General features: G+C 34.6%; 1 protein-coding gene across 1 annotated transcript; it reads right to left on the bottom strand.

The window, feature by feature from the left end:
- Window positions 1-1,832: 1,832 nt before the first annotated feature.
- On the bottom strand, window positions 1,833-12,149 carry MMP13 (matrix metallopeptidase 13). The gene is made up of 10 exons (XM_036861070.1): window positions 12,030-12,149; window positions 11,700-11,941; window positions 10,870-11,018; window positions 10,578-10,703; window positions 8,460-8,621; window positions 6,906-7,023; window positions 5,772-5,905; window positions 4,648-4,807; window positions 2,695-2,798; window positions 1,833-2,028 (listed from the first exon to the last, which is right to left on the bottom strand). The coding sequence occupies exons 1-10, from the start codon at window positions 12,147-12,149 to the stop codon at window positions 1,928-1,930; spliced, it is 1,416 nt and encodes a 471-aa protein (XP_036716965.1). The 3' UTR covers window positions 1,833-1,927.
- Between the last annotated feature and the right edge of the window lie 327 nt (window positions 12,150-12,476).

The raw sequence follows: 12,476 nt of genomic DNA, 5'->3' as shown, positions 1-12,476 counted from the left end.
CTCAATTTTAATCGCTTTGTTTTCATAGTAGGATAGAAGCTCTTCAAGGGTAGAAATCAAGTTTTTCTAGTTTATCTCAATGTCTTAGGTGCCTGACATAGAACGGATACTTATTAAATGTTTGGGGATGAACACTGTTTAAGAAAACACAAAAGACCTAATGTTTAAGCTCAGTGGCCCTGAGTTTCCTAGGTAGTGTTTGTCTTCCCCATTAGAGTTCCCTGCTTCCTCATATTTCCCCAAAGCTGCTAATCCTTTCATTTTAAACATCAGCAAAGTAAAGCCCAAACAAATTAAATGAGCTGCCTGAAGTAACATGCCCGAGTTCATGGCAGAGTCGGCATTAGGACTCAGTCTTCCTAACCTAGATATACTGCTTTCTCCACTTCATTACCAAGTAATACTCTCAGCAGAGAAGATTCTGAGGAGCCTGTGGGCTCGATCTAAGGAAGCTGGCCCAGAAAAGGGGGCTCATCAGCACGAGGCTGACCAAACTCGACCAGAACTTGAGTTAACAAAGCAGGGTACAATTAATACTAAATTTGAATTTAGTGTTATTATAAAAAACAACCAAACAAAAAGATTAGCAAGAAAAAGGAATAATTTAAATGGACATTCTTTGTGTGAGGAAAAGCTTAAAATTATACCAAAAGACAAAAATATACTGTATGACAATGTCTGTTGAAAATAACTTTTTATTATAAACAATATAAACATTTCCTAATACTTTTTGCATATATAATACACTTTCTTTTCTTTGCTTGAGTTTTTATGAACATGATCTCTCAACACAATGGTTCTTCCCTTGATGACCATTCATATATTCAATAAGTACCAAGTGCCAGGCACTGTAAAAAGTTCTGGGGGATTAAAGAAAAAAAAATAAAAAGGAGAAAAAAGGCATAGTTTCATTTTGCAAGAGGACCATAATCCAGTAGAATGTTTCCTTTATTTAGGATATCTCTGTTTTAACATATATACTTCCAATTTATGATATATTTTAGTCTATTTCTTTCAAAAATAGCTTATATACCCAAGGTAAACTGGACAATTAAAACAATTGTTTAGATGAAATAGGGTTAAAACACTACTTTTAGCCTTAAATAATCAGATGATTTATGAAAAAGTGATTCTGTGGCCTTAGATCATTTTGTTAACAATTTTAATATACTTTGATATTTTTGAAAGACCTGAAATATTTTCATACAAAGAGAGATCATCTCTCTTTGTCTTCTATAAATATGAAAAGAAATATTTGTCTTCTTTGAGAGTAGTCCTTGTCAATAGTGAAAATTAAACACAATACAAAGGCCACATCTGCTGTCCTCACCATTAGTCTTTGTCTCATATCTTTAGTGACTCTGATATTTCTGAATGAAGAGGGGCACATACATCCAAATATTTTTAGTGAAAAGCCCAAGTTATTTCTTTGGAAAGTTGTCTACAGTATATTTATTACAGACATTTCCCTTTGGTTTATTGTTGTTTGTGTATGGCTGTCATACGCTCCCCTAAAATTGCATTTTCATACGACTTTATACTATTTGGTAAAGATGATTCATTAATTATATAAATGTGATTTACTTTTATGTCTTTGCAAAGTTTCCTTATAAATATATTAAGTTAACTCTCTTTGACAGACCATATATCCCATTTTTGATGTTGAATATTGTCAACTACTGCTTCTGTATAGCACACAAGAATTAGGTGATCCTTAATGAATTTCATGACTTTAAAATTCATTGTGGTTCCACCCCCATGCATAGCTGTATAGATACTAAATATTCAAAGATAACTTACTGAAGCTTGTTCACAGAACTAGGCTTTCCCTTGATATCTCTCCCTCTCCCATGACCCCCCCCAAAAACATCTGGAAGCATTATCCCAAAAGGTCTCCAGGATTTAAATAACAATATTTTTAAAACATTTAACACCACAATAGGGAATTTGTTGGCATGACACGAACAATACGGTTGCTCCAGATGCTGTATTCAAACTGTATGGGCCCATTGAAAAAATAGATATAACCTATAAGAAAAAGACCAAAAAGAAAATTTCAGAGTTTGAAAATAATGTTTTACTCTAGCTACCTTTAAAAGCCCAATCTGTTAGATTCACTTTTTTTTAACATTCCAGTGTTTATCTTTATAAATACTACTAATGCTTTAATATATTGTTTATAATTTAAAGAGGGGGAGAGGTATGAATGTCTCCAGCTCTCTTAAACTGTCACCTCGAATTAATTGCTGTATTGGCAGGAGTTCCAGTTTTGATGCTTGAATTATTGATATTGGTTATTTTTTGTAAGTTAGAGATAACATCCCTTTCCATAATTCAAGCAAAAAATCATTATATAGCTATGATTATTGGTCTTCATATATAAATTACTCCCCACTCCACCCCTGATTTGAACTATACTTTTTGCATCTTAATATCTTTAAATTTAAGGTAGTGTTTAAGATTTGGCATCTTTTATTCATAGAATTAGCAGTCATTAAGTAAAATTCTCATTTATTCTAAGCATATTAATTTTTGTTTGCTGTCTGTGTAAGTAGTCACACAAGAATGAGTAATCCCTTAACTGCCAGACATTTATCAGCACATCTAAGTTCTGTGTAAAATTCCTTTATAAGGAAATTATTTCAAGGGGTTACAGAAGCCCTCCATTAAGGTCAGTGAAATGGAACTAGTTACCATTTTTCTCGAAGACAGCATCTACTTTATCACCAATTCCTGGGAAGTCCTCTTCTATTAGTCTGGGGTAGTCTTTATGCATCATACGGTTAGCTTCATCATAGCTATTTAATAAGAAAAAGAAACTCTTGAGTAGGTCGTAGGTAAATTACTTTAGAAATAATACAATGGATATAATGGAAGCTTTCAAAATTGACAGAAGTTTCAAATTTTTAAGTCCATTTGAAACAACCAGTAGCTTTTTAAAATTAGGAATTATAATACTGAGTACATAGTGGATACCTGGTGAGGTATTTTGACTTGCCTAAAGACCATCTTTGTAAAGACAGTTATAAGCTCATTTCCATTTCAAAATTTGCATAGCTGTTATAAAAGTATATTATTAGGAAATTGTTCTTAGAGTGAAATAAATATATGTTTATGCATTGAACAATTATCTGTTGAGCTCCCACTATGTGTAAGACAACTTGCTATGTGCAGTAACGGATGCCAAACTATTTAAGGTTCAATTTCTGCACTAAAAAGTTATAGAGGCATACAGTGGAAATAAAACTAGGAAGAGGAGCACAGCTTTCCCCTCTCATAACTTTATATTCCATACTCCTCTTCCTCTGCACATGCTCACACCCTAGCCAACCAAACACACTCTGAAATTAACCTAAGAGAACAGCCTCCTGTGATGTAATATTCCTACTGTTATTGATGAAAGTTTTTTATATTTTTGAGGTATGTTTCAATAGATAAAAAGTAAGAACCACTGCACTATCAAGAAAGCTAAGACGTATACACACAAAACTGCAACACTAGGCAATAGCGGCTAAACATCATGAGAGAGTAAACATGAGATGTCATGGGAGTTACATGAGAAGGGAGATAACTTTGAATGGGGTGATCAAGAAAGACTTTCAAGTTAACTTTAAACAGTGGATAGAATTTCCAAAGAGAAGAGATGTAGGGAAAGACCTTTAGCAAAGAAAATTTCATAAGGGAAGGTTATGGGGAGATAAAAGCACAGTGCATTTGAGATATGGTAAGCAATCCATCTTGACGGAGCCATAGACCTCATATAGGGTAAACGGACTGGAACACTAGTGCAGGTAGAACCTGGCAGTAATATTTAACGTTGTAAGTGTCATTATCAGAAATAAAGAAACCAAAGGGTAAAGATGATATGTAAGAGTGTGTGTGTGTGTACACATGCATGCATGAGTGTATATATGTATATATATATATATATATATATATATATATATATATATATATGGTGAGTGTATATATATGTGTGTGTGTATAGAGGGAGTAAAGTTACCATTTTAAAAATTTCAACTATTGTGTACCTATGAGATAATCATCCCTGAATATAGACGTGGATTTGGGCTCATAAATATTGCCAATGTCAATGCTGCCTTGAGCTCTACACGTGTTTTCAATATTCCTGTTCTACTTGTTCTTCAAAAGGAGCTGGCTTCACAAACTACAAGCCTAGCAGCTTTCTGGCCAACCTCTCCAATGAATCAACAGACTAGAAATTGTAGCCTTCTCTCGCTCAGTCTTTTCCTGTACCTATTCTTGTGTCCTCTCTGGCCACAGAAGATGAAGCTCCATGTAAATTAGGAGAGGATGACAAGAAAGAGAATCCAGGAGAAAGATTACAAGGAATTAAGATGTCAAAATAAGAGAGAGAGTTGTGCCATGGTTGAAGTACAACAAATGCCTAAGAAAGAGAAGAGTGGCCCAGAAAGGGCAAGAATTATATGTGTATTTTCAAGAGAGCTTGAGACTTTTAAATACCTGTGTTAGGAGCTACCTGCTGGAGCTGGCATGGAAGAGAAATGAATGACTGGTATGACGTTTAAAATACTGCATGAGATAATTTTAAGTAGCAAGAGATTTTTGAGACTCACTTTGCCTCTATGACACAAGATGATGGGTCAGTAAATATGGCTGCCATACCTCCAGACTTGGTTTCCGGAGAAGAAGAGCGTCTCCCCTGTATCCTCAAAGTGAACGGCCGCACTTATCTTTTTAACCTCTTTTGGAAATCCCAGTTCGGATATTTTTCTGGGATAACCTTCCAGAATATCATAACCATTAAGAGCCCAAAATTTTCTGCCTAGAATAAGTAAAAGAATTGTTTTATTATTCAAGGGAATCTATTAAAACTCACATAAGTAGATATTTAACAAAGAAAGACTCATTTTGCACATTTAGAAATAAATTAGTCAGTGTTTGTGGTCACCATGTTTATGAAACAAAGAAATATGCACATTCTTCAAACAAAAAAAAAAGGATTTAAGATGCCAGTTTCCTAACTGTAAGTATAGCCAACTAAATATCATGATTAGTTTGACAATTTGTTACCTCTGAATATTAAGTTTGGAACTGGGTGAAAAATACATTAAGATTTCTGTATGAATAAGCAGCACAGTAGGAATAGGAAATTAACTTGAAAACTCAAATTTTATACCAGTAGAAAATTATTTTCTTCTCTAAAAAGTGACTTCATTATAGCATTAATTAAAATAGTCAAACAATAGAAACAATGTCAGTAAAATGCTATGTAGCCATTATAAATTATGATCATGAAGCTGGAATAGCAATTTGAGAACCTATGTCAAGGGAACAAGTAGAATATTAAAATGTATATACATTATGAATATAAATATTTAAAATACATATTTCATATGGTGAAAGACTAGAAAATAAAGTGAGAAAATAAAATAAGTTGACTTTTCAGAAGGGGAATTACGGATAATTTTTTTCAATTTTTCAAAATGTACATTGTTATAACATTTGCTTAGTAAATAATTTTTAAGAGGAAATAAGAGAAAAAAACTGACATGATTGGTATGAAATAAAGAGTGGATATGATAAGTAATAACGTAGACTTTTTACTTATCAAATTTGGGGACACTTGGTAGAAAGGTTTCAGGTGCTTTCTGGTTCCCATTTTGTTATACTCGATTCTTAATTTAGGTGTATTTTTGACAACAATCATTTTATTAAGTCTCTGGTAGCATCAAGTTCATCACTGCCTGCTCTGGACATGTGGGAGGTCTCACTGGTGGAAAGATTACCTCTAAAGATGAAGATAAGGTCATGGGAAGGGTGCTCATATGCAGCATCAATACGGTTGGGAAGTTCTGGCCAAAAGGATTTTGTTAAAAACAGCTCTGCGTCAACCTGCTGAGGATGCAGACGCCAGAAGAATCTAACACAAAAGTAAAAATGCAGAGTTTGCCATCATTTTTTCAAGTACAATATGTCTATCCTGCTAGCCACCTGTCTCCACATCAATACAGGTAAGTTAGACACAACCATTCCCTAGCATCCGTGAAGGGGAAAGATTTCCACTTCCCTTAAGTGCCAGTTAAACAAGCTGTTGCTATCTTAACTCTATCCTATAGTATTGAAGTCTAAAATCTCACAGAGCCTTTGTGAAGGCTCCAAGTCATTTGTGGGCTGGGACCATGCTTTGTTCAATTTTGCATATCTTGCAAGTGGCAAGCAAATGCGCCAGGCACTGTGCTGGGCTCTGTAAAGAAAACATGAGTGACACAAACTATGCTCCCAAGATCTCATGGCCTGGGGAAACTGATATATGAGAAAATACTGGAGCACAATGAAATTAAAGCTATAGTAGAGGAGGTAGGAATGCTATAGGATCACAGATGAGGGAACAATTAATTCATTGAATAGATGAACAAATGAACAAGTAAGGATATTAAAACAATATCAAAATTAAAAATTAGTATTTCATTTTTCATCACCTATAGATTTAGGTTGTACAGTGCTTCCTCTCTTAAGTTCCAATATATGTTACCAGAACCAAAGTTTTTCCATATCAAAAGGAATTCATGTGGAATTATGAGTAACAGCTTACTAATATGGTAATTGATTTCAATAACTGCGTTTTTAAATAAATAAATTGTATTTTTATATTTACTTTGTAAATATGTCTTTATAAGAAAAACTACAACCAAAGATGTAAAAGGAAGCTATACAATGCCAAGATTATCCATTGAAAAGTAAAACATTTATCCATCAGTTATTTATTTCCTCTCATATATGTAAATAAACTACCCAAAGTTCTATTATTTTCACTAACTTCACCTTTCTTTGGAAGTTTGACCACATGTTTTGGCAATTTGAAGACATGGCTTCACAAATGTTTGTTACATGCAGGTTTTATAAAATAATATGAAGAGTACCTGTCTTTAAAGATCATTGTTTCTCCTCGGAGACTGGTAATGGCATCAAGGGATAAGGAAGGATCACATTTGTCTGGCGTTTTGGGATGTTTAGGGTTGGGGTCTTCATCTCCTGGACCTGCAGTCATGAAATGAGTGAAGGAAGTTACTGAGGATGACCTGATTCTGCCAATGGAGAGCAGAAAGGTCAGTAAGTCCTGCCACCCTTACATAATGCTCCAAAGAACCTGTAATCCTACTTTCTTCCTCCATGGTTACCAAGTTCTTGCCTACGGGACTTCTCCTTCTGTTTTCATCTTTCAAGACCCTTGAGAATCATCTCAGCTACAAATTTAGCTTTCTTGAGGTTGGTGATAGAAATGGGGTAGGGGGGAAGAAAAGACTTTGAGGAAATTTTCCCCATGCTTTGCACAACCTATTGACGGACTTCTATTGAGAAACACGTTCCTCTCAAAGTCATTTCTGGTGGTATGTTATCTCTGTGGGAGCCCTCATTTGGGGTCTTTCTCTTGCCTATTTTATCAGCTGTCAGCATCAGCTCATGTCGCTTTATCAGTTGACCACATCACAACTGCATCTCAGTGAAAAGCTAGGTCTTCAGCCACTCTGGTATGACTGGCCACATGTTGGGAAATGTTCCACCAGCTCACGTGAGTGCAGAAGAGGTGCAGTACATAAAATAATTCTAAACTTATTTTTCCCTAAATAGGTCCTATTAGTTCTATCATTAAGTTCCTCAGTCAAGATATTGTAGAAATAGTAAAAGTTGCAAAATTCTTGCCTGTGGCTACACTAGCTGCTGTAGTAGATTTAAATCCAGAAGGGAAAATAATAGGTTGGGGTGGCCTGAGCTAGTTTTCTGAGCTCTGTGTTCTAGAAGTGTTTACACTGATGACTGTGTACTGTGGTTTTACTTCCATTTATGGTAGGTACTTTTGCTTGTTTGGGTTGAAGTTTAATTATTTTGAAAATATTATTGAAAATTTGGAAGAAAAAAAAGGAACAGATTCTTACAAATGGCCACTGTAGATGTTGGTTAAAAACTAACACAGGCCACTTGAATGGTTTCTACTGTGGCAAACAGGAGTAGTTGAAAGAATACCCAGATTTTGTAAAAGCTGGTTAAAATCTCACTTTCTCCCTGTATAAGCTGGGTAAAAGCTACCCCAAAAGCTGTGTTACTATCCAGCTGTGTTTCACCCAGCTGTGCTGCTATCGATACACTATTTAAACTCTACAGGCTTAGTTTCTTCATTGGTTAAATGGTGAATAAAATATTTCCCTTTCTGATGTCAGAGGTATTGTGAGGGTATCAAATGTACCTTGCAATGTATAAAATACAAACATGAGGAGTTACATTCTGCAAAAACTTTGGAGAATGGAATATTTTCTACTTGAGCAGGTAGTTTGATTCGGAAAGAAAAAATGAGCGTGTTTCCCCAGGTTTTAATAACAAAACCAGGACAGCAATATTGGTAATGGTAAATTCACTAATAATTTAGAAAATAAATGTATATATCTCTTCTGCTGTTAAACTGGTAAATTAATAGTTACCATAGAGAGACTGGATCCCTTGTGCATCATCATCAGGAAGCATAAAGTGGCTTTTGCCAGTGTAGGTATATATGGGAAACATGAGTGCCCCTGGGTCCTTGGAGTGGTCAAGACCTAAGGAATGGCCAAACTCATGGGCAGCAACAAGAAACAAGTTGTAGCCTATAAGAAAACAAAGAAATTGAGAAAAAAATGTCCTCCAATGACCAATTCACAGAATAAATATTATTTTCCTCATCTATCTGGTATGTCACCATTTCTCTTTCTTGGCTATTTAACTCACATTTTAAAGTTAATATTCAGTGGCTTAAAGGAAGATTTAAAACATTGATTTAATCATTATAAATAATTTGGTGCTGTCTTTGATTATAGCTGCCTACACAGAGTACCAACACATTGATTAGTAATCAAAAAAGATTTATTGTGAAGACACTAGTAATCCTGATTTGCTCTTTGTTTTCTCATGTCAGATGAGGAAAGTAGACAGTGATGACTTTAACTGGAAACTCATGGGAAAAAATATAGGGTGATACATATCTACGGTACTGCCTAGAACATCATCTAAATAGGAGGCATCATCCAAAGGTATAATGACCAAGCATAGAGGATGCATTAAACAGGATCTCCAGGAATCTACTTGGGAGCAAATTCCAACCAAATGATCCTTTCCAGAATATCTCTAGACTCTAGAATTTAAAGAAACAGAAATTCTGGACGTGATTGGCCAACTTTCCTCTATTCTCGAAGACTACTATGTCAATGTATTTACATTATTTCCTCTAGTCACTCTTTCCACCAATTTTTGAGCCTCCTAATACTGGTAATTTAAATTGGAAAAAAATAATAAAATATTAAAAGAAAAAGAACACATGAAAGCTGGAGCCAGTGGTTTCAATTTGACCTTGAATGCACTTTGCTATCATAGCCTATACATGAAGAAAATGTATAACAAATTTAGTGAATTGTGCAGACCATAAGAGTGATCAAAGTTCATGATAATCTGAATGACAAGTAATTCTTCATTGAAATAACTAGCAGTGGGTACCATTCCTGGCCTTCAGTTGAAAAATTAATCCTGACTTGTGGATGTTTTCATTCATTTCACTTAAATATTTCAAACCCAGAATTTATGCAGGAACCAAAAACTGAAGCTTACTGTGACTATGTCTTAACAATACTATGTGTTGTTCTTTCCTCCTAAAATCATTCTTACCTGTGAAATATTCAGACCTTAAATATATAAATTCTCACCTTTCCTTCCAAAGACAGATTGGAGATGTAAGCATTGAGACATTGACTATTCAAGGCCCAGTTTTACTTCTTGGAAAAATAATTCTTTTTATTTAAATGAATAATAAAAAGTAGCTGTTTTTGAAGGCTACCCTCTAATTTTCACAACTAAGAGTCCATATAGCTCCAAAATTAAGTCCTAGTTGGGATAATCTAGCTTTTCTGCCTAAATTAACATTCCCAATTCTTTTGAGCCTTGACGATTCAACTACTGACTGAATTCACTCAACAGTCAGTTTCATTTTGCTCTTGTAAATACAATTTAATCTGTTTTGTCTCATGCTTTCTCAAGTAAGACACTATATTGATTTGTTAGAGTGGTATTTGTAAAATCAGTGATATAGACAAGTCTAAAGCAAGTAACATATAACAGAGAACAGAAATTTGACTGCACTTGTGCCATTAATATTTCTACAAGGAAAAAAAATTCCAACTCACATCCAACTCATTTATGATCTACATATTTAGCCTTAATAGTTTTTAGATTTATATTTGTAATAAACTGTACTTCTTCAACATGTCAAAGGTAATCCACAATAATAATACCTTGGTTGACAGAAAGCATTCTGATCCTGTTTCAAAGTTAGCTAGTATCCCTTGAGCCACTAGACTTAGTAGATTTTGCTCATTTTTAATGTTTCATATTGGCTTATAGAAATGTCACTTGTAGAGACTAATAAGTGGAAGATTATCATACTTGTTAAACTTTTTTGGAAAATAGGATCAAATACCAAATATAATTTACAGTATGCTTAAACTTCTTATTAATGGGTTAATAATCTAATCTAATCTGATAATCATGAATTATATCTTTATAAGAAATACTACCTTTGGAACTACTTGTCCAGGTTTCATCATCATCAAAATGGGCATCTCCTCCATAATTTGGTCCAGGAGGAAAAGCGTGAGCCAATAGACCAGAGGGTCCATCAAATGGGTAGAAGTCACCATGCTCTATACACAAAAACAAGAGTTAAGACTCTAATTATATGAAGTAGTGCCTAGCACAGGTGCTTGGTGAATTTTTGTTGAATTCTGTAAAAATTAATGAATAACTGAAAGAAGGAATAAAAGAATGGAGCCAATTAAGGAGCAGAATATAAAAATTCTGCATCATTACCTTTAGTTCCAAAAGAGATCATGATATCCGCAGTGCCACTGTGAATTCTGGTAAAATTCAGAGGTGTCACATCAGACCAAACTTTGAAGGCTTTTTTGAATGCCTTTTCAACTTCAGAATGAGTCAAGTCAGGGGTATAATTCACAATTCTATTCAACAGAGAAAGTTTCAATCAAAATTTTGGAAGGTGAAAGCTATTTTAGAATATATTTTCTTGGAATACTGCTTTTCTACTCAAAATGCAATGGCTTCTCTAAAAGTTCTACTAAAGGTCCATTGTTTCCAAGAACTTATTAATTATGATGCCATAGAAAGACTATAAAATGAAGAATTCAATCAGATATTTGAGTATCTCCAAATATTTGACCATTTGACATCTTAAAGTATTTAGATGTTTAATAAAGCTTATACTGCATGCTAAAAGTTCTGTATCACTATAGCCTAAACAAATGAAATAGTTCTGTAAAGTTCATAGAGAATGAAACTCTCCATTTTTAGCACTGTTATAATAAATATGCCTGATTACTGCATCTGCAAATTTTCTTGAAACTACTTTTACCTCTATTTTGATTTCATATCTGAAAGAAATAAATTGAGATTTGCAGTGAGAAGTAATGCTGGGTTTATGTAACAATAATAGATGCTATGAGATATTCTCATCAACAGTATTAAAGTTATTCCTGGACCTACTTAACTTCCAGTTTAATATCTAAGGCCTACGTAAAACAATGGGACCACACATGTTCTGTCACCTGTAGCTTGTGCTGAAAATTAGACATCTGATATTACAAAATATAACAAATATTAAAGAAAGATAGTCTATGATTTACCTGTAGGTTAAGTTCATTTTGGACCATTTGAGAGTTCGAGGAAAAACATTGTATTCACCCACATCAGGGACCCCACATCTTGGTTTTTTCATGATGTCTAAGATGTTATCATCAAGTCTGCCAGTCACCTCTAAGTTGAAAAAAGACTGCATTTCTCTAAGCCTGTCAACCACAGAGCTTGTTGCCGTCTTCTTCAGGATTCCAGCAGGATTCAGAGGATAGTAGTATGATTTCAGGTAGTTCTAGGAAAGAGACCAAAATGATCCTCTTTTAAAAGAAAAGGACATTTATGAAATGTATCACACCATTGGGATTGGCAAAATACTCTACCTCTGCAAACTGGAAGTCTTCCTCGGACAAATCGTCAGAATCTCCATCATTGGGAAGAGGCAGGGACCAACAATGAGTCCAAGTCAAGAAGAGGAAGGCAGCCAGGACACCTGGGTGCATCTTGAATGGTTGTGCCTGGAGGCTGCTGCTTTTCCACAGGCAAGTACCTTTACTTTTATAGGCCTATGATGGTGAGTCATCATTTGTGGACAAGTTTCAACTTTCTAGTCAGTTAAAGGTAAACATGTTTACATGGGGACTTTTTTTCCTCCCAAGAAGTGTGGTTTGTGGTAGAATTTGAGGGAAATATAAAATGAGGGCTTCTCTTATTTCAGCAGGGTCTCAAAAACCATCTGGCAAAATAACGGCCTCAGCATATTTATGGCTATTGTGGGAAGAGTAAAATTTTCACTTCACTTGGCAAAAATGTTTTCCCCTTTGTAGGAA

Source organism: Balaenoptera musculus, chromosome 8, assembly GCF_009873245.2.
Source record: "Balaenoptera musculus isolate JJ_BM4_2016_0621 chromosome 8, mBalMus1.pri.v3, whole genome shotgun sequence".
Taxonomy (NCBI): domain Eukaryota; kingdom Metazoa; phylum Chordata; class Mammalia; order Artiodactyla; family Balaenopteridae; genus Balaenoptera; species Balaenoptera musculus.
The sequence above is the reverse complement of the archived record's forward strand: the minus strand, read 5'-3'. Positions and strand labels throughout refer to the sequence as shown.